Source organism: Electrona antarctica (assembly GCF_951216825.1).
Source record: "Electrona antarctica genome assembly, chromosome: 9".
In the NCBI taxonomy this organism is placed as follows: Eukaryota; Metazoa; Chordata; class Actinopteri; order Myctophiformes; family Myctophidae; genus Electrona; species Electrona antarctica.
In genome coordinates, this window is record NC_136790.1 from 29,100,657 (window position 1) to 29,123,350 (window position 22,694).

Consider the following 22,694-nt stretch of genomic DNA (forward strand, 5'->3'; position numbering starts at 1 on the left):
TGCTGAACAGAAAGTGGAGCAACATTTGCATTTAGTTTGCAATTTCAGCTCTGACTAAGAGAGCACTGAAATGGAACAAATGTTGTAACTCTTTATATAGTCTTTTTTTATTTATTTATTATCTCATCCATTCAAAAACATTGGTTTGGAATATTATTATGTGTTGACCTGTTGACTGGCTTGTCCGTTTCCAGCAGTTTGAGGATGGACTTGCCGTCCATGTCTGAGGGGATGTCAGCTCCAGCTATGTCCAGCATAGTGGGGGCCAGGTCAATGTTCAACACTATGTGAGGGTTACTGCAGGGAAACAAGCAGTGGTTACAATAAACACCTGGCAGTGAAAGTGATCATTGAACTCTTTGAAGGCAACGTTTGAGAAATTTGCATGAGCTAGGTTTTGAAAGTATAATTTGATGCCTTTGCTACATTCATCAATACTGTGCACGTACACGTAACTATTGTTTATCCCCACATTAGATATGTTACAACTAGAGAAGAATAGCACAACTTGTCAGTTGTCCAAAATAAATTAATTAGAGTCTTAACTCTCACCATCTACTGGACTGGACTGGATGGACTCTTCATTAATTTCCTGATCTATCTTAGTCCTTCCTGTATGGCTATTTTTGATCTGTTGTCTCTAATATTTCTTTCCTGTAATTGTCTTGAATATTCGAAGGAATTCTGAGGATGCTTGTCAAAAGTATATTTTTGATGTTTGCATTGCACTTTTTATTCACTGTGTGTATCCCACCCCTTCACCCCATGTGGAAGGCACCATAGATATATATAAACTCTAGATAGCTCACCCACGCTGTTGGCCAATGGAGAGCAACGTCGTTACGTGGCGGCCATCTTATCTCGGGCCACATAACATTGTGTCTATGGGGCATGTACTCTTAAATGACCATAACTTGCTCAATTTTCAACCGATTTTCAAACGGTTTGGTTTGTTATAAACGTCAGAGACGTCCGCATACTTATATGCTTTTATACGACGTTCATATAAAAAAGCAGATAAGCGTCCTGAATCATAGCCACGTTGACAACGTTTGTAATAAACCAACCCGTTTGTAAATCCGTCAAGATTTGAGCGAGTTATGACTGTTTCTGTTTAAGCTGCCCCGAAGTAAGATGGCTGCCGGGTGAACGACGTCAGAAACTCCGCCTTGAGCCATCTAGAGTTTTTATATATATCTATGGAAGGCACACCCATGTTTTTTCCCACAAAGACTCCAACATGCGCACCTGAGCACATAGATTCACAGCAGCAAAATTCAAAGGCCCAAATACAAAGGCAAGGAATAACACAGAGGCATGATCATATGATCCTGAACAACCGGCAGGTGTCCATAAGTTCAATAACCGTATACCTACTCCCTGATTGTAACATACTCAATGTTCAATTTTCGAATAGGAAAATGCAGTCACTTACGTTGTCCCTGACTCCACGTTGGGTCCCCGTACATAGAAGGGCACGCGGATGTCGAACTCGTAGGGCATTGATTTGCCCTTGACCAAACCAAACTGTCCAATGTGGTAGCCATGGTCCGAGGTGTAGATGATGTACGTGTTGTCAAGTTCTCCCGTCTCCACCAACATGTTATACACCTAAACATCAGAGCAGCTCAGTTCTCAGAGATTCTTCATTTTTTGAATAGTGATGGAAAAAGTAGAAAACCATGTTTGATCATTGAAGTCCCCCATGCAAGTTTTATAGAACAGGACAGGGGTGAAACATTTAGCAAGTGTGTCAGTGAATACATTAAGCAGTAGTACTAGTCGGAGGAATGAGCACAGATCTCTTAGGACTTGGGAGAGTCAGCGTGTGTGTGTGTGTGTGTGTGTGTGTGTGTGTGTGTGTGTGTGTGTGTGTGTGTGTGTGTGTGTGTGTGTGTGTGTGTGTGTGTGTGTGTGTGTGTGTGTGTGTGTGTGTGTGTGTTAAGAGTCTGGATGTATGCGTCTGTCTCTAAGGGCTTGTCCACCCACCTTCTCCACACTGTCATCCACAGACAACAGCGTCTGCATCCGCCTGCGCATCAGCATATTAGTGAACTGCATGTGGACAGGCTTCATTGCACCAGTGTAACGCAGGATCCAATGCTTGTCTGGGTTCGGGGCATAGTTGTAGCTGGGAGTTCTGAAAGAGTAAAATATGGGAAGGCTGTGTATACATGTGTATATGTACATATATATATATATATATATATATATATATATATATATATATATATATATATATATATATATATATATACATACTGCAAAATCTTGAGTGTACATTTCACTCTCAGAGTGAGGGTCTATTTTACACTCAGGAGTTTGGAGTGTATATATATATATATATAATAGCAAGCCTTGATACAGAGGAGACCACATTTCATGTCCGTTCATTTACATATGAAAGAACACTGTGGCGGAGTTGGGTGCTCAGTTTGTATTGCATTGACCCCCTCCATGCATTTTTGCATTGCAGTTGTTTTCACTCTGCATTGTTTTACTTGTACTGGAGATTGGATTGGAGTATTATGGATGTAGTGTGCATATGTAATGTGTGTGGCTATGCGCACAACAGTAACCTCAGCCAGTGGTTGCAGATGTGACGTCTGCTACTCTTTCCTATAAAGTAGCCAGAAAACTGTTTATGTAACACAGAACTGGAGGTTATATAAACCATATAAAATGCGAAGAAATGCAATCAATATGCTCGGCGAGGTTGCAGCAAGGACGGTATAATCAATATTTAACTCCAGGCCATATGGAACCTTAATTATTTCAAAATAAACACTGCTAAATATCTAATGAGATCTTAGAGGCAAACATATCTAACGTTTAAAGTGGATCGATTTTGGACTTTTACGAAATGCTAATTTCTCACAGGATCCCCCCCCCCTCTCTACTCAAATGTAGTGCCTGACGCGTCTGCTGAGGTGGGAAGAAAGTTCACCTCTGGAAGGGCTGCCTTTTTATCACCATGTCATGGATATGGATATTTATCACCATGTCATGGATATGGATATTTATCACCATGTCATGGATATGGGGGGCGAAAGAAGAAAAGTGAGGGAGAGAAAATGCCCAAAAGGACTGTCTCAAAAACTCAAACAAGAGGGAGTACATTTATAGCCAAAGAAGCAATTAAAAGTTACTGCAAAGACAGTGGAGTGTATCTTCTCTAGACTATGCATATTGCATAAAGGCTGCATGGCGTAGGTTAATGCTGCTGGTTGGTTTAGTCAGTGCAGGGAAAGGGGTGGAGGGATGCTGGCTCATTAAAGGCCTCTTGGGTCTGTCTCTGGAGGCCAATAGGACAGCTGCCATTAGCCAGCAGCATTCAGGTGCATGCAGAATCAGGGAGACAAAGGCTGGAGCATTTTGCCTGTGTGTGTGTGTGTGTGTGTGTGCGTGCGTGCGTGCGTGCATGTGCATGTGCATGTGCATGTGCATGTGCATGTGCATGTGCATGTGCATGTGCATGTGCATGTGCATGTGCATGTGCATGTGCATGTGCATGTGCATGTTTGTATTCATTATGTATACATGCCTGGCATCAATTGTGCATATATTTAAGCATGCCTGACAAAATGATGCAAATGACCAAATCTCATTACTATGGTAAAACTAATGGCAGCAAAACGTAAGGGCAAATAAACCAGAGCGCTACACTGTTGAGGGTGAAGGACGGTTATTCTGCCAAAAGCATGGTAGTACAGGTCAGGCAGAGGAAGAAAAGATGGATGTGAGATTACGGAATTTGTGTCATTTTGGGTCAAATGAAAGTGAGCATGATTGCACATACAGAGGGTAAGTAGTTAGCCAAGACAGCACTTACACTGTTTTTAAATTATTAATTTATCCTTGATTTACCCCAGCCAGTTTCAATAAGGTTAGTTAGGATATCTCATTTTCAACCCTCACAGGCTGCACAGTTATATTGGAGTTTGGTACAATCATCTGAACATGCGCTAACGTGCCGTTTTAAAATGGGGCTCTTACATATGCTGTGAGGCATTGGAGAAGGCAGAGCTGTACTGGGGTGCTGAATCCTCCGGACCATGGGGGGCAGCGTGGCTCAGGACCATCATGACAGGTCGATGAGGGTACATCCTCTTCGACATGCGGAAATAGTTGATGCTGTCGTTGGTGATGACGTCTGTCAGATAGTCCTACAGAGCGAGGGTGTATGGATTTAGTAGAAAGAAATCACTTTCAGTCTTTTAGCTACAGTGACCCTTGTTAGTACGTGCAAATAGGGGAAGGGAATTGACATCACGTGAGTGTGTTGGAGGTGCAAACAAAGTTGCGTCTTGTTGGCCCGGGCCGGCCTAGCGGTCCAGGCACCTAGGCTGGTAATCCAGCCCGACAGCGTGTCACGGGTTTGAGTCCCGATCCCGACGACCTTTGCTGCGTGTCCCGCCCTTCCCTTTCCCCATTTCCTGTCATACTACTACTACTGTCTAAAGAGTTAAGTCTTAAAAAGACAAAATAGTGGCTGCACACACTGATAGCCAAAGAGCCGATTATTTATTAGGATGCAGAGTAAGAACCAACGTTTCGGCAGTACAACTGCCTTCTTCAGGGTATAGGGTATACCGTATATACTACAGTCTACCTATCAATAAAGGCATAAAAAAGACCCCACAAATATCTTAAAAAGAAAAAAAGTTGCCTCTTGTTTGGATTTGGCTCCAATTCGTGGCTTCCTGCACCACAAGCAACCATAGTTTTGTGTTGTATATGATCTTTCTCACAAACGCACTGCTGATACCTGTTATTTGTACCTCCAAGACAATGACACATTTGGCCATGCCGGAGAAGGAGATGTAGTCCGCACACTGTTTTGTAGCTCCCACAGGAATTTTATTTAGAAGGATGACAACGTTTCGACCCCCTATGGGTTTTCGTCAGGTATACCTGTCATACCCGACGAAGACCCACAGGGGGTCGAAACGTTGTCATCCTTCTAAATAAAATTCCTGTGGGAGCTACAAAACAGTGTGCGGACTACATCTCCTTCTCCTGTACGTATCAGCACCTGAAAGTATTTGGCCATGCCCCCACATACCGTATGTGTGCCTCAAATAATTCTCCATTAAGACATTTTTACTTCATCATCATTATCTGTGAAATGACTTGAGTCAACTAAATGTTTTCAGATATAATTGACCCACAACTAACAGTTTTCTTGTGCAAGTCTTGTGTGTTTTGTAAACTCGCTACATAAGAGTGTGAGACCTTTGGGTAGTCGTTGCCATGCTTCTCTCGGACTCCATTCCTGCTGAGGGTGTAGTTGTAGAAGCGGGAGTTCTTAACCAGTGCCACCCATTCTCTCCAGCCGGGAGGCACATAGGAGCCATTGTACTCGTTCAGATACTTCCCAAAAAATGCTGAGAGAGACATAGCAAGTGGTGAGTAAAGTATTTGGCTGGTTAAGGAGTGAGGAAAAAGTAGCTTAAAGCAGTGCTGACATCTGTCACAGTGGTGATGTCTTTTATAGACCCACTGAAAAACATGCCTGGAGTATACCACCAGGGGGCCACAGCCCCAACAGTTCTATTTCAGGGCCGCTTTAACATTAAATCATGCATGAGCATGCATTGCATACTAGTTGAAATTAGTGAGATCTTGCAAGTAATTTACATGCAAACTTCCATGGGGCATCTGCTTGTGACGTTTGGTCGGTGATCCAGAAATGGTGGGGAAACATCACCACATGCACTCACTGACCTGTCCTGTAGCCGGAGTTGTTGAGGTGCACTGCAAACGTGTATGGCTCATGATGGGCTTGCCACGAGGGTGACGAGCAGTTCTCGTTGTTGGTGAAGGTGTGGTGGTTGTGCACGTACTTCCCGGTCAGGATGGAGGAGCGTGAGGGGCAGCACATGGGTGTGGTGGAGAAGGCGTTGGAGAAATGCGTGCCCCCCTTCTCCATGATACGCCGTGTCTTGTTCATGGCCTGCATTGAGCCTGCGAAAGAGATGTGCAGGTTGCATAATATAATAAGAGACAGGAGAGAGCGGAGGGACGTGTACAGAGAGGAAGAGGCGTAAGAGATGTGAGCGAGACAAATGTAAGTAAAAGTGGCAGGAGGGTAAAAAGAAGACGAGAAGGACAGTAAAAATGGGTAAAATAGAAGTGTGAAACACGAGATAGGGAAGTGAGATAGAAGAAAAGAAGCGAGGTGACGAGAGAGAGAGAGAGTAAAGGGGGGGGGGGGGGTCGAAAGAATAAATCTTCTGGGCAAAGTGTAGCGCATTTGAATTCATGTGTACTAAAGGTCTTTCAGTGTTGATGGCGATTGTTTGGGGAAACAGATGCTTGACCATAAATTCCTGCTTTTCAATGCGAGTCTTCTCACTAGTGATCACAGGAGGACAAAGGGTGTCACCAAGGCCCATTATGCAGCCACTCCAGCCCAATACGCCGTTGAAGGGCTTAAGCGGGTAGGGAGATGGCCAGCGTTTGGCACCCAGACAATGGATGCCACAGGCCGCTCTCATTTCATGCCAGCAGAGCTGGCACAGGGGAGTATGACTCTGAGCGAGCCAGAGGGGTTAATGGAGTGAAAGGCAGCATTAGGTTGACCTTTTACGAGCTGAAGCAGTTCGACACGGATGGACAGGATATCCATAACCACGGGAGATGGAAGAATATTGCATGTACACATTCATCTCCACAATCGTCCATCCACCAGCCGTAACCCCCCATCCCCCTCATCTTACAAATGCACACATGAATGTTTTATTCTAATGCAGCAATTACATTATTGGAAAAGGACCAAATTCAAACATTGATACATTGGCAAAATTATTCAGGTAATTTTGAGTTTACATTTTACAACATTTTCCAAAAACTGTGAACTTTAAAAAATAAAGCCATTTAACAATGTCAAAGGAAAGTTCTATGAAATATAGGACTACTTTTATTTGTATATTAAAGGATGGTTGCATTAACAATTTGTAATTGGTAATACATTACAGATGATATAATCACTATTGTCAACAACAGAATGTGGAGGGGTGTTGTCCATTGGGTTTTTTTTTAATTTTTTTTACTAGTTTTGTTTTTTGTTTGTTTTTCTTGTCTCTTTCTTTTGTGTAAGTCATGTGTATTTTGTAAGCTTTATTGTAAAATCAATAAAAAATAAAGCCATTTACGGCAAAATGTTAACGGATGATATATGGCCTTAGCTGTGAACAAAAAAAGACTGATATATTCTTTACCCACTTAAAGGACGACTTCACTAATTTCAACCCATCTTCATACACAAGTAATTGGTCCTCACTAATAATGTCTTGTTGGCTATAATGAAATGCCCAAGACTTTTATTGAGGTGCGCCTATGTCCAGCTTTTGGTGTATGTGCACAAACTTTGTCCTCCACAAACATTAAATTCCCATTGACAATGAATGGACAATTTTACGTCATAGGGTCTATTTTATGTGTCTATCCAGTCGCTCTGGATTAAGAGCGTCTGCTAAATGCCTAAATTGTAAATTGAAAATTGTGAATTGTACGATGATGAGAGCGCCCCTCACTTCACACGGGTGTGATTTTTGAGGGGCGCTCGCCCGCGCTCCTATATACAGCTTTTGTCCCCACATGTCTCAATATTTGCCATTGACAATGAAAGGAGAAATTAGGTCAAATGTCCGCCAAATATGATGTAAATCTGTGCGATGACAAGAGCGCCCCTCACTTCACACGAGTGTGATTTTTGAGGGGCGCTAGCCCCTCCTTTATACAGCTTTTGTCCTCACACGTCTCAATATTTGCCATTGACAATGAAAGGAGAAATTAATTTCCACCAAATATGACGTAAATTAAACATCAAAACATTAAACGCCATTGACAATTGGTGACAGTCGGTGGGAACGCTTGGCCAATAAGAGTCCACCATTCTTTTTTTTAATGTTTTTTTTGTGGCTTTCTCTGGGGAGAGGGATGGGGGGAAGACATGCAGTAAAGGCCGTCGGGATCGGGAGTCGAACCCACGGCACACTGCCAGACTGGATTACCAGCCAAGGTGCCTGGACCACTGAGCCATGGCCCAGGTCGAGACCACCATTCTTGATGATGATGTACGATGATGATGAGCGCCCCTCACTTCACACGGGTGTGATTTTTTATAATGTATACACTATACAGTATGTATATACAGCGTATGTATATATTACACATTTTATGGCTCTATTCTTGTTGACATTTACAGTGAGAGGCATATAGTCGTACAGTCGTATGGTAATTTCTATGTAAATGTCACCACCACATTATAGTGACAAACTATGACCACTGGTTTGGCAGCTGTATGTAACATGCTTACATAGTACTATGTGTGTCTTCCGTGAGGCCTTTAGGAGGGCCATTCAAGCCGCAAGCATAGCCTGCAGCACCACCGTTGGCCCCGGTGGAGCCTGCGGAACCATTGCGGCTCAAGAATCCGACACTCCTGAATGAAGTGTCTGGTGCTGGGAGTCTGGTGCAACCCACAGGTCCTGGCTGCACCTGGTCAGAGCAGGAGTGGACCTGGTGAGACGTAGGAGGGGACCGAACAGGAGTCAACCCACAGAGCCTAGTCCTTCCACACGCCAGACGTTCCAGTCACGGCAGAGTAGTTCAGGAGCGGCGGACTGTGTGGCCCTGTCTTTCCCTAATGGACTGATAGTGGGTAGTTACTGGGACGTAAGTCAGGAATTGATCACCCCGGCTGGGTCACCTGCTTGAGGGGTATGTTGCGAGACCCGAAACCCTGATGACCTTGAGATACATCCCAGGTCCATCCATGCAATATTTGTTCGTTCTTAGACTATTTATAGTCAGTGACTCATAGGAATAGACTATGTGACAACCGGGTATAGTCTGGTGAGTGGTGACCACTGGAGAGACAGGTGACAGCCGGAATGTAGACGGCACCCGGGAGCAGAATGGGTTGGCGCCCTAGACTGTGTCTTCCATGAGGAGGAGGCCCAACAGCCCACGTAAGGGGCTATGAGGGGTATGATGTTGCGAGACCCGAAACCCTGATGACCTTATCACTGAGGATACATCCCAGGTGCATCCATGCGATGTTTGTTGGTTCTGACAGAATTTCTAACCTCTGACTTATCATCTCTAACATGCATTCACATAGTGACTAATGGTGATATTAGTGGCTATAGTGATATAAGTACATACTATTTTTTGCAAGTCAATATTGATTTAATGATTCCCACCGTATTGGTATGCAATTTAGATGGTGAGATGCAGTGGTTTATTTCTAATAATGGCTCCAAATTTGACCCTCATTTTACTATCTTTGTAACAATAATAACATAATATCTGACCACAATTTAATCCAATTCTTAATTTTACAGTGCCAAATATCTACCATTGCATTTGTTAAGCTTGCACACAACTCAAAATGTGTTGGAATATTGTAATTATAGATAGATTGGTTCTTGGCTTAAAATTCTTAATATAGGACTGGATTTTTTTCTCCTTTTTTTCTTGTTGTTTTTGTATGTCTGTACTCAATTATTATTGTTTTTTTTTATATTGTTTTAATTGTTTTAATAATGACGATAACTGTGGGGGGAGGGAGAAAATGGGAAAAAATGGTATGTTCAAACTGAACTTAAATTGTTGAAACCCGCTACCAATAAACATATATTTAAAAAAAAAATCTTAATATAAAGATTTTCTGAAATGTCTATGGAGAAATCATAAATTAATGGGATTTCTATCTGTGGAAACTAACCTGGTGAAAAGAAATTACAGCCACTCTATAGACAAATCCAGCGAGGGCTGACCTGTCGAAATCATGACTGCGGTTTCACATTAAGCCCAGCTTGACACCGCAGCATTGCCTACAGCTGGCCTACCGGATACCCCTCCACAGATTCAACACCAGACAAAGTGCGTCACTGCCAAAGCCATGCCCCATTATGGAGTCATCCTCCTCATTGTAACGCTATTAGATCTAAATTAGCTTATATCTTTTGACAGTACTATCCAGTGTACTTTTCGATTATATTTCCGACAAGCATTTCCATTATTGAGTTGATATCTGATACAATCTCTAGCCAGTAAATTTGGATTGCTGGACAATCCCAGAATATGTGAAAGTAGTCAGTCATTATTGCATTTTCTGCAATAACCTGAGTCCGGTGTATACCATGCATTCTGTATCTGTAAGTACTTTCTTCTCTGAGTAATAAGGAACCTAATCATGTTCGTCCATTAAAACGCTCTCCAAAGGCCAGAGCTAGAAGTGGTGGCTACTGGCTTACATTACATATAGCCATTCATCCTCTGTTAGAACAATGACTGCCTCCTTTTCCCATTTAAGTTTAACATATTCTTACTGTATAGTACCCTTTCCCCCTATATTTTGGTCTTTATATTCTTTAAACCAGGTATTTAGAGGAACCCTCTTCCAATTACTTAATCTTTCTCAATGAATCCACATAAGCGTTTTATCACCCAGTATGGCTTTGAGGGGGATATCCAATTGGTCCAGTTAATCACAATTTCACCAACTAGGTGCCGCTTAATAATAATCTTCCAGATAAGGAAGGATGCCTCGCTCATCTTTTGGTAACTGTAGCATTTTGAAACACACCCGTTTTCAACGTCTCAACAACAACAGTCAATCTCAATCGTGGTCAAATATAATTTTTGATGGTCTCTATTCGATCATACATACCAAATATTAACGGTACCCATCTATCCAACCCAGTGTATTTCCTTTGTGATTGAGTCACAATTTACCATATAAATGTTTGTACCTATGTGAATTCAATACACGGTTGTTAGCTCTGGTCCATAGCTCTAATGCGTTGCATTTAGAGCTATGTTACTCTCGACTTCCAGGGCTCGCATGAATGCAGACCAGCCTTTAGTGTAAATAAAAATAAAAATTTTGCTACTCACCAAAACAAAGGCGGGTTGTGTCATTAGAAAGCCTACTTTCCTTAGTGGAAGAACTCTGATCCCCCACCACACGTATAAACGATACTTTACGGACCAGAGCTACACGGTTGTTATGTATTGTATCAGGATGGTGTAAGCTTCTGATTAGAAATCAATCAAATATGACAATGAGGTCTACATTTTAGCAGCAGATAAACAGTAAACACCAGTAAACACATTTCACCCTTACTGTCGCAACGTAATGTGGATAATGTCTGCGTATATGTCAGACAGCGCAATTATGTCAAATATATTATCTCTGGAGTCATGTGATCAAGATGTATCAGTCAGATTTTCCAGATTACATTCCGTATGGCTACTATTAGGAGAGGCCCGCTTTGCAAAAAATGCCTTCATTAACGCAGTGTCCAATCTACCCCATTTTAATCACAAATCGAGGGGCCTCTAAACTACACAGACCCAAAAACAATTTCACTTTCACCCATAGGGTGTGCCACAAATGCTGCCAAAAAGAGATGTTTTTTAACACCAAGTTTTCAATAAAATACAAAATGTGTCTGCGTCTGTAATATGTGTCAGACAGTGTCACTAAGGGCTGATCGTAGGTCAGTGTAAGAAGACTTGTTCCATATACAGGTACAGTACAGGTACAATTATCGGCTTAACTCAATATTCAAGATCTTTCTTTGTTCATGCTTTATGAACACAATATCAGGGATCATTTTCATTATGGTTATTTTATTGGAAACACGCACGCACGCACGCACGCACGCACGCACGCACGCACGCACGCACGCACACGCACACGCACACGTACAAGCACACAGAGTGAAAAGAGAGAAAAGAGATGCCCACCTAGCTCCATATCTTGATCATCGGTGAGAATGAGGATGATGTTGGGACGGACATTGCGGATATGGCGGTCCCTCTGCAGGCGAGACCTGAGGCGATGTCCAGACAGATAGCTGGAGCCCTGGACCAACGGGAGGAGGATGGATACCAGGACCAGCAGCAGGAGAGGGAGAGGGGCCACCGGCCCCCACCCTGCCATCACTCTACAGCCTGCAGCGACCTCCTCTTCGTCTGCCTGCAGCTCACGCACTTCAACCTGGGAGATAAAAACACAACACACAACAATATACAGTCAAATCCTCAATGTCAATACAACTGTGAAAGTGTGTAAGAATGCGGTATGTACACGGCTATACAGTAGTGTACGCAGCTAAAGAAGATGATGGTAAGAAAGGACGGAAACATCAGCATACTCATACTGCGTGGCAAGGCGAGTTTGTTTGTATTGCAAAATGCTTTACATAAGGCATAGAAAGACATTTAAAGATAAATAAAAGAATAGAATGAATTAAATAGTTACATTCAAACTCAATAGGCATAAAAGAGTAGGTCCCATTGTGTGTGGACGTACACAAATGAACTTGCGAGCGTTGGAGCACCCAGAACACGGAGGGCACTAAGAGGGCTTTTAGTGTTGTATACACAGGCCTATGACAGGCCTATCTGTAGTATAGGGGAGTCTTTCATCTGCTCTCTCTCACTCATACACGCACGCGCACGCGTACACGCACGCACGCACGCACGCACGCACGCACGCACACACGCGCACGCACGCACGCACACACGCACACGCACGCTCACACACACACAATGAAAAATAGCAGATGCAAGCCTTGCAGGGCCATTACAGGGTGCTCTTCCGTACAAATGCTCCCATTTGGTCTGAGATCAGCTCGTTAATCAATCATTAATGATGCATTAGACCGGTGTCATTGCCTGGGTGTAATGATCTCTGGTGATGAGCACAAGGCTGCCAGGCTGGGGCTAATGGACCTGGGCCAGGGGCCAAGACAGACCTCACCACCCCTGGAGAGGGATGAGGGGATGAGCTGGAGGTCAGAGGTCAAGGAGAGAAACACAAGGTAGAGAGGATGCGATGAAGGGGTAACAATAAGGACATGGGTCACTGAACAGGGAGATAGAAACATTGGGGAGACAGAGAGATAGAGGCAGAGAGGGAAGTCTAAGATTGGCCTGAATATGATACCTCCATTATGATGAATTCCTGTTCTGTTCTTTGTCTATATAGAAGTGTCTATTTGTACGTCTCTAAATGTTTTGATGAATTGAACATGGTGGACCCTCTTGTAAACAAGTGTAATGCTTAATTGGGTCGTCCACTCACAGTTAACAGCCTTTGTATTGAGTTTGTGCTTGAAATGTACTGTAATTCTGCAAACTGTTAATAAATATTTCAATCAATCAATAGGGATGGTTCAACAGGCAAAGAGCTGTAGAACAAAAATACAGCTTCAGAAGAAAGCGAATCGAGAGAGCTACTTCATGTTATTGTGCACAACAGAATAATATGAAACAGAACAATGTTAAAGTGACATTATCACCAGGAAGGCAGGCACACTTTGCATGTTCCATGAAAGTAAATTGCCTCTAGGTGTGCAGAGAATTGCCAATTCTGCCCACCCTGTGTATCTTTGCTAAAAATTATACTGCCGACCTATTCTCTCTTAATACAAGAATAACTGCAACTCATTCCCAGCATAGCCCCACTGAGTTTGCCATGGCAACTGTCTCACTACAAACAGAGAGAAGCACTCGCTTGATAGTGTAGATTGTAGACCGTCTCTTTCTCTCTCTCTCTCTCTCTCTCTGTCTGTCTGTCTGTCTGTCTGTCTGTCTGTCTGTCTGTCTGTCTGTCTGTCTGTCTGTCTGTCTGTCTGTCTGTCTGTCTGTCTCTCTCTCTCACTGTCTCTCTCTCTCTCTCTCTCTCTCTCTCTCTCTCTCTCTCTCTCTGTCTCTCTCTCTCCCCCCAGCCAGCTAGGTTCAAGGTTACTTCCCATTAAAGGGGAGTTTTTCCATGCTGCTGTCACCAGTGCTTGGTCATCGGGGAATTGTTGGGTCTCTGTAAATTACCCACATGAACCCTAGCGTCCCTAGGATGCATGTCTTTGGTCCGACATCCTAACAGTCCGACACGCAATAGTCCGACACCCTACCCAAAACTCTGACCTAACCCTAACCGCACGCGGCACGCAGAAGCCACGGGTGAGTCTTAACCGGCCACATATGTCAGACTAACGTATGCCCCCCAGTCCCTAAGTCATAACATTCGAACATTTGGCAACAATGGGCGAATTCAATGAAGAATGAATTCAAGAGATTGAATGTAGAGGGAAGAAAGAAGGGAACCTAGTATAGACATCTGAGGAGCAGGTCAACAAATTATATGTGTTTAAGTGGTTCTTTATAATAATATATAACATGGAAAGTCTCATTAGTTAACATTGTGATTTGCCACTATATAAATAAAGTTGAACTGAACTAAAGAAAAGTAATCTCAATAAACAAGGTAGTAACAACAAGGGGTTGATATTAAGTGTTGTGATATAAACAGTTTCACAGTAAATGATTCCTCCTCTAGTCTTTTGAATACTTTTGAAAATAAAAAGGTTCCTCAACTTCATGCTATTGTTTGAAGCTAAATAAAAATATTGTAACGCTAGTTGTAACTGTGAAATAAGTCAACACACGTAACATAATTTAATAGTAAATCATAATTTTAAAATGAAAGTATTTGTATTTGTTTCATCTCATTATCATTCAGTGTGAGGTCTGACACAAAACCTTCAAGATTCAGAATTCAATAGGGATTTATTGGGTCTCATCATGTACTCTAGGAGTGAAAAAACTAATTATAACAACAATAAAAAATATATATCTCAGCACATAATCAGAGCAGCCAAGACCAACACAATGACTGGGAGGTACTTCTGGGAAGTACTCACTCAATATTCACGTTGAAAGGGTGTGTGTTTGTGTGTGTGTGTGTGTGTGTGTGTGTGTGTGTGTGTGTGTGTGTGTGTGTGTGTGCGCGCGCACGTGTGTGTGTGTGTGTGTGTGCGTGTGTGCGCACACGCGTGCACCACAGGGAGAGTGCAGCTCCCAGAGTAAATCCTAGAAGATGACAACAACAGCCCATCTGCAGACTCCCTCAGCTGGGAGAGTGCACACTGCTTAACAACAACCTCACCGTTATGTCATTTATCATCATAACAACACCACGCACCGATGTGTGTGCATGTGCATACAGTATCTGATAAGCACCTCGAAATTTGAGGGAAGGGACAAGAGTAATAATCGTTACCTCTTTAATCAGCTTGCTAATGGCAAAGGAACCCAAGCCGTGTGGAACGTATCTCCAGGCACACTCACTGCAGATGAGGTGAGTGTGAGCTATCACGCCATGCCCGAATAAAATTAGTTCCCCTGTCTGACACAGAGCCTTGCTGTTCCTCTCTGGTCTAGGTTGTAGGCAGCTATATGTCACTCGGTTAGGTCCTCCCCATTGCTCTCACTCCCTCATGTCCTTCCTCCTTAAAATCTTATCTTATGTGCGCATGCAGATAAGAAGTGAACACATATACCCACACACATCAGCACGCACTAATACATGCACACGCATATGCACGCACATGCCCTCAAATGCCATGCATATGCATATACACATACAAAGTGGGAGGGAACATAGATATGCGTGCGTACACGCACACGCACCCACATGCACACACACACACACACACACACACACACACACACACACACACACACACACACACACACACACACACACACACACACACACACACACACACACACACACACACACACACACACACACACACACACACACACACACACACACACACACACACACACACACACACACACACACACACACACACACACACACACACCAGCTGTGTTTGCTCTGGTTTAATTCCTGCTCTTCTCTGCAGGGCATGCGGTTGTTTCCCCTCAGGAATACATGAGCTCTGACCCTCAGTGGTGAGCTGTTTGAAATTCTCCCTGCATCTTTCTCTCATCCCCAACACCCCCACTCCACCCCTCTCAAATTCCCCATCCCTCTCATGACTCGCATGGGTTGAAAACAAGGTACCAGCCGCAAGGAAAGCCACAGGGAGAAAATAAGAAAACAAAAACATACAAACCTCGTTGAAGGAGAGTCAAATACTTAACCAAGTCTGTCTCCAAAACAGTATTTTCCTGCAAGTATCAAAATGTCGTCCAGGACATTTAGGGACATGTGAAGAATAAATTCCCTGTGTTCAAATTAAGACTGTCTACCACGAGTGGCAGTGCTTCCTTCTTTGGAGTAGATTCCTCTTTCAGAATGGTTTTGCGGTAAGAGAAGGTATACTTCCTGTTGAACAGTTGTGCAAGAAGCTGATGTTGGCAGAACAGATGAAGGAAGTGTGCTTAATATAGCCATGAATTTACAATTTCCATCCAGCAACATTTATCACACATTGTACAGATCTATCTATAGTCAACTGTGTGAATGTCGTGCATGCTAAAGGGCCCGTTATACTTCATGGAACAGCAGATCTGAAAGCTCACAACGCGTCGCAGTGCGATGCGTTGTGAGCTTGTAGATCTGCGACACGATGCACAACCAAGTATAAATCAGGCAGTGGATATTTCCTGATGCCGCCGCCCCCCCATGAGGCCTCTTCTCCCTCTTGATAGGAAAATAATTGGATTTACAGTCTTTTATCAGCTGACTGTACAGTAACAGAAGGAATTAACGTTCCTTCTGTTTTTGTCCCCATCACACTCTTTTATCTATTCATATTGTTCCTCTCTACGGGTGGCAAATGCCACATTGACAATATAAAGTAATAAAAGTGGTTTCCAGCAGAAACAACACCTCCCTTGACAAGGATACTGTGTAATACTGCAGAATCGGAAACTGATGATTATGAAACAGCTGATTGCAGCCACGCCAGTCCCTCCCTAGGTCAGACAGACGGCATGATGGTTTTGTGTGCTTTCATAAACGCCAAGGTAAGGAGCGTTGTTTCCATCGGCTGCGGTGATTTAACACTGTTTCTGATACTTAAGACAGAAAGCTGCACAGATCAGCTCTTTGCACTAAGTGAACGAACGGTGAGGCAGCAATGCTGATTCAGCCGCATCAGATAGAAACGAAAGTGGGAATTTTGCCATTTAGACAGAAGCACAGGAAAAACTTGACTAAATGTGACTCTCAGCAAAACTCATTAAAGGCTTTGTAGAGAGAGGAGGTGGTAGAGATAGTGTGATCTCTAAAGAGTACAGAATATAAGATCACACGGAATGGGCTTCTAAAAAAATGTTTGAGGATCAAAGATCATCAAGGTTATACAAATACTAAATGATGCCTAGAACAGAGAGAAGCCAACTTTTACACTAAAGTCCTCCCTGCATAAAGAGCTCATTGGAAGCCAGCAGCACTGCAGCGTCTGATGAAAAGTTAATGCCGTCCATCTTTTATTGATAAGACTGAATTATAAATGCCATGACAGCAGAGGCATGGAGGGATGGCCATGTCACAGTGTGGATACGGTGCACGGCGAGGCAGCGAGCGAAGGGATGAAACACAGTGTGGATACGGTGCACGGCGAGGCAGCAAGCGAAGGGATGAAACACAGTGTGGATACGGTGCACGGCGAGGCAGCGAGCGAAGGGATGAAACACAGCCACCACAGAGACAGACAGTTAGGTTACACTCTGCAACAACACACACAACAACAACGGAATACACCAACTTCTACAGCCCAAGTGAGTAGTGGGGAGGAAGCCAACAAGAGTATGAAGTGATACATCTTCCAAAGACTTTGCAAAGGCGTTAATGTACTTTTTTCCCTCTATAAATAAAACACCTGGGGCATAAAGTCTGATTCATGTTATGCGTACCCCCCACCCTACCTCCAGGAGGGTGCGACCCTCAGAGAGAATATGAGAAAACCGGAGGAACAAAAAACATTTATTACATATTGCAGAAGCATGAGTCATAGCACACACACTTGCAATTTAATCATGCCTGTCTCATAACGTGCATGAAACCTGGAGGAAATATCGCACCACCATAAAGAAGTCATACTTCTCTATTTCTCGATCTATAACACATGTCCAAAGATGGTGAGAGTGCAAAATACACAAAGAGAGAGAGGAGAGAGAGAGAGAGGGAGAGGGAGACGGAGACGGAGACGGAGACGGAGACAGAGACAGAGACAGAGACAGAGACAGAGACAGAGACAGAGACAGAGACAGAGACAGAGACAGAGACAGAGACAGAGACAGACAGAGACAGAGACAGAGACAGAGACAGAGACAGAGACAGAGACAGAGACAGACAGACAGACAGACAGAATGAGGAGGTGGAAACCTCAAGGCATAGAGTCTGGTGAGAACAAAGTGTGAGCATTTCCACTGCAGGCTGCAATGTTCCCCAAACATGCTCTGTGGAAAATAGAATGAAATGAGACTGAATCTAATAGTAAAAACCGCTGAATCTCTTTTGCATTCTCAACAGGAATTTTCAATCCAATGTCTATTGGTGCAGGCATGAAGGAAATGGCCCGGCAGGAATGTTTAAATAGACACATCCAGGCCTGAATGCGGTCCTGTTGCAACACCATCAAGCCAATCCCTTTGGTCATAATTGAGGCTGGCAGAGCTTTGCTAATGTGTGACTTTGTTCCCACTGGCCTGTATAGCACTGGCTAGAATGTGCAAAATCTCCAAGGACCCTTGAATTTTCTAACAACAGTTGGCATTCAGATGCTAATCTTGCAACGGCATGCCTGTATGTCAGACCTTCTGAGAAGAGTTTATGTGGTGGTGAGCATGTGTGTGTGTGTGTGTGTGTGCGTGCGTGCGTGCGTGCGTGCGTGCGTGCGTGCGTGCGTGCGTGCGTGCGTGCGTGCGTGCGTGCGTGCGTGCGTGCGTGTGTGTGTGTGTGCATGCACGTCCATGTTTGTAGTGTGTATGTGTGTGTGTGTGCGTGCCTATGTGTCTCTCAATGTGGTTATGGGGAAGTATAAGTGCTGAACACTGTACAAAATGTATTTCAACAGCCACTGTCATCTTTCGTCAAAAAGTATGTTCTCTCAAATCTCTGCTGCACTATTAGAACTAAGCCATGGTCATGGAAACATACAGTACAAGTAACTTTAGAAGCTGGCCTGTCAGTCACATTAAATACCCAACATCATCATCACATATACATCCCAGGAACACAGCTGTGTCCCGTGTGAATTCTTCTGCCCAATGACCTCTGAGCTTACAACTCCTCAACCAATGACCTCTGAGCTTACAACTCCTCAATAAATGAATAATGATGGCCCGGGCCGACCTAGCGGTCCGGGCACCTAGGCTGCTAATCCAGACTGACAGCGTGTCGTGGGTTCGACTCCCAATCCCGACGACCTTTTGCCCCCCCCCCCCCCCCCCCCCCCCCCCATTTCCTGTCAACTTACTGTACACCAGGGGTGCCCGCACTATTTTGACTTGAGAGGTATACTTTCAAATTGACCAGCTCAACAAGATCTACCCACCCAATTTTTTTTATCCCATTGCTGAAAATAGTTTAAAAATGTACCCGAAGGGGCTTTTGAATAGCGTGCTGGCGTTACGTACCGTATACTGATATACATAAGACAAACACACTCGGAATGGGAAATAGAGGGGGGAAATGGTTTTGTTTTGTATAACTCTCTAGCTTGAATTGGTACTGTTTTGTTTTGTATAACTTTCTAGCTTGAATTGGTACTGTTTTGTTTTGCATAACTTTGAAATGCTACTGACTATCCTTTTTTCTAAGATGTATTTTTTGGGCTTTTTCTGCCTTTATTGGATAGACTGTACAAGTGTACAGTATGGTGACAAGAAATGGGGAGAGAGATGAGGGGTGACACGCGGCAAAGTGATCTACCTGCACAGCCTTTGTGATCAGATCACAATCTACATTTTGGGCACCCCTGCTGTACACTATCAAATAAAGGCAGAAAAAGACCCAAAAATATCTTTAAAAAATAAAAAAAAATAAAAATGATTTAATGATCTAAATAAACAATGGCTTCTCCTGATATGTCAACGCAACCCATCAGCGCTGTCAAGCCCCAGGACCGATAATAGTTGTTCTTTGTCTGTTCTTTGGTTTAAAAATAGGACCACAGTCATGTTCCTTTGACAAATGGGCTTTTGCTTCCTAATAAAAAACTTTAATAGTCTAGAATGACAAGAGATAGCGCGGAGGCCGATTCCATTCGCTAGGAAGATTTCATTTAGATTACCCCAAGGTTCTGATAAGCTCAGCACTCGGCACACGGTCTAGCTTGACAGTCAGAATCTCTATGGCAATTTTCCGTTTCAATAAGCCAACACAATAGAGCAATGGTCGCACTCTAAAAGGTGTTAAATGAGATTTTTGCCAATGATGAAAGGGCTCATGTGTGAAATATTTTGAACTCAATAATGGTTAAACTCTGCCTGTGCACACGTGATGTGCGCGCGCGTGTGTGTGTGGACTGCAGTGTGTGTGATGACACAGACTCTCTCTTTCATATCAGAAGGAAAGTGCTGCCCAGACGGTGAAATATGAATGTGAATGTAATTTTAGAGTCCAACACATCATTAATTCTGCACCGAGTCTGGTTCTCTGTCTTGAATGGGGTGTATCCGTGATGTGTTCTGGCTGGAAGCATGGAACATCGCACGCTCGCACGCACGCACGCACGCACGCACGCACACACACGCACACAAAGTCATACTCACACCAAGCTGTATGAAGCTGCATTTAAGTTGCATGAAACTAGGTTATTCACAAGAGATTTGACGAGAAGGGTCCAAATGCACTGACGCAGCTCGATCTGGGGGAGGCGCCCTCTGTTACCAGGCCAACCAATAATAAATTCCAGCTCAGTTAGGCAGATGACGATATAAGGGAGTTGTGTCAATGTTAGCTCTACATAATGCACTCACTAGTGCTTCAGAATGACTGGGGAATGAAAGAATCGGCTGTTCTGGTGGCTCAAGGCTGGGGGAAAATAATCAAGATTTCATGACGGAGAGCGAATGTACACTTGCATGGTCTTGTATTTGATACTATAGTGTGGCAACATTAGTTGTTTATTTATAGTGGTGATCACAGAGTGGAAAGCATAGTTTTCCTCTATCCTTCCGTACATGCTGTACAACTACTGTACATCAATGCCTAACATGAAGCTTTATCCATTCCAAACCCTTACCACTCTAGCCCTAAAACTAATCCTAATATGCCTTATCCTAACCCTAAAATAAGGGTTGTCCACTTTCAAAACTAGCAAAAATGCTTTAATGTAATTTACTTGTTGTAATCATGCAATTCTGTCCTCACTCCTCATAGTTACACCTTAAGCTTACAGAAAGTCAGATGCATATTGCATACAGATCCATGCAGGAAGCCTCATGTAAATTTCCATGCACGTACAATAATACACATGGTGCGTTATCTTCCAAATGTTTTCTATATCAGAGGGAGGGATGCAATGCTGGATGATTGGAGAGGTAGAAATAACGAGGAGGCGAGGAAGGAATGGAGAAAGAGAAATGGAGAAAGTATGATGGTGTCAGTCCAGTTCATACAAAAGGCCCAGTCATTAAGTGATCTCACTGCAGAACAAAGGGCTCGGACAGACTCCCTGCATCTGCTGCTCTCGAGTCTCCACTATAAATGTACACCACTCTTGCCCTTGTATGTGTGCACATGCACGCACGCACGCACGCACGCACGCACGCACGCACGCACGCACAGTGTTGCACGCACAGTGTCGCACAGTGTCACACACATACTCATTCACAAAGATGTACAGATAAATACATGCACAAATAAACAATAGCATCTATATCTATCTATATCTATCTACAGATATTACGCACACACAACTGCAGATACACACCCAGACACACAGACTGGCATCGGCAAACAGCGTACACACACACTGAGACCCACACACACTGTCTGATACACCGAAAACCTATGTAGTATGTACACAAAACAAAAGCGTGTATCAGATTCTAAACCTCTCTCTCTCTCTCTCTCTCTCTCTCTCTCTCTCTCCAACGAGACAGGACACAAAGGCGAGAACAGCAGCCAAGCTAATTATCTCTCAAATCTGACGGAAATGAGCAGCATGAACAGCAACATTCGAATTAAAATGGTCTGGCCCCAGCTGTGGTGGACTGGAGGGGACATCTCACAGCTACTGCCTGCGTTTTTTTTTAACAAAGTAACACAAGCCAAGATATCCCTCATAATGAGCTTGGGCTGCTGCCACCACAATAACACTGTCACAAAACTGTTGCAGAATAGAACATTCTGTGACACCACCATCAGCTCTGAATTGAAGTCACCCATGCCGGCTTAAGGGACCAGTTTAAAGCCCATTCTACTCTTCCTCACCGTCCTGTCTTGAGTTCCTCTCTCTGTTTCCAGCAGCAACGGGAGCGGCATGCGGGGGCTAGCGTGGTGGTCTGTGAGTTTTTGTGAGGGTGGGGGGGGCTGACGGGGGCGGGGGGGGGGTCTCCATACAGGGCCCCCGCGGCTGTGTGGGCTGACCCTGAGAGGTCATGGCATTTACCCCCCTTCCCTCCCCATCTGACACCACCTCCCAGCCCCCCTTCCCCACACCCCTGCCGTACGCTCCAAGAGAGACGAAAAAAAGGAACATGGAGAGGTGGTAGAGAGAACACCAACAGAGGTCCGATTGTCCCCAAATCGAGTTCAACACCCCCATCACCAGCCCCCACCCCAAAACCTCAACACCCCCACAACCCCCTAGTGGCCCCGCCTCTAAGGGGTTTTTAAGGCTGAGGCGAATGAGAAACTGTCAATGGTGTTTTGTAAATACTTTAGCTGTTTGGATGGGTTT

General features: G+C 43.9%; 1 protein-coding gene across 8 annotated transcripts in view; it reads right to left on the reverse strand.

The window, feature by feature from the left end:
- Positions 1-22,694, reverse strand: part of sulf2a (sulfatase 2a) — a gene marked incomplete at its 3' end in the record, with an annotated part of 67,986 nt that overhangs the window by 8,600 nt on the left and 36,692 nt on the right. For 7 of the 8 annotated variants that reach the window (XM_079510967.1, XM_079510969.1, XM_079510965.1 and 4 more), the window contains 7 exons: positions 11,767-12,019; positions 5,728-5,967; positions 5,236-5,387; positions 3,997-4,166; positions 1,990-2,140; positions 1,436-1,611; positions 169-297 (listed from right to left, as the gene is read on the reverse strand). In XM_079510967.1, coding sequence (XP_079367093.1) covers positions 169-297; positions 1,436-1,611; positions 1,990-2,140; positions 3,997-4,166; positions 5,236-5,387; positions 5,728-5,967; positions 11,767-11,962 — 1,214 coding nt within the window. In that variant the 5' untranslated portion in view covers positions 11,963-12,019. Of the gene's footprint in view, positions 1-168; positions 298-1,435; positions 1,612-1,989; positions 2,141-3,996; positions 4,167-5,235; positions 5,388-5,727; positions 5,968-11,766; positions 12,020-15,085; positions 15,248-22,694 lie in introns of those variants that run through there. The other variant, XM_079510968.1, reaches the window with a different exon arrangement.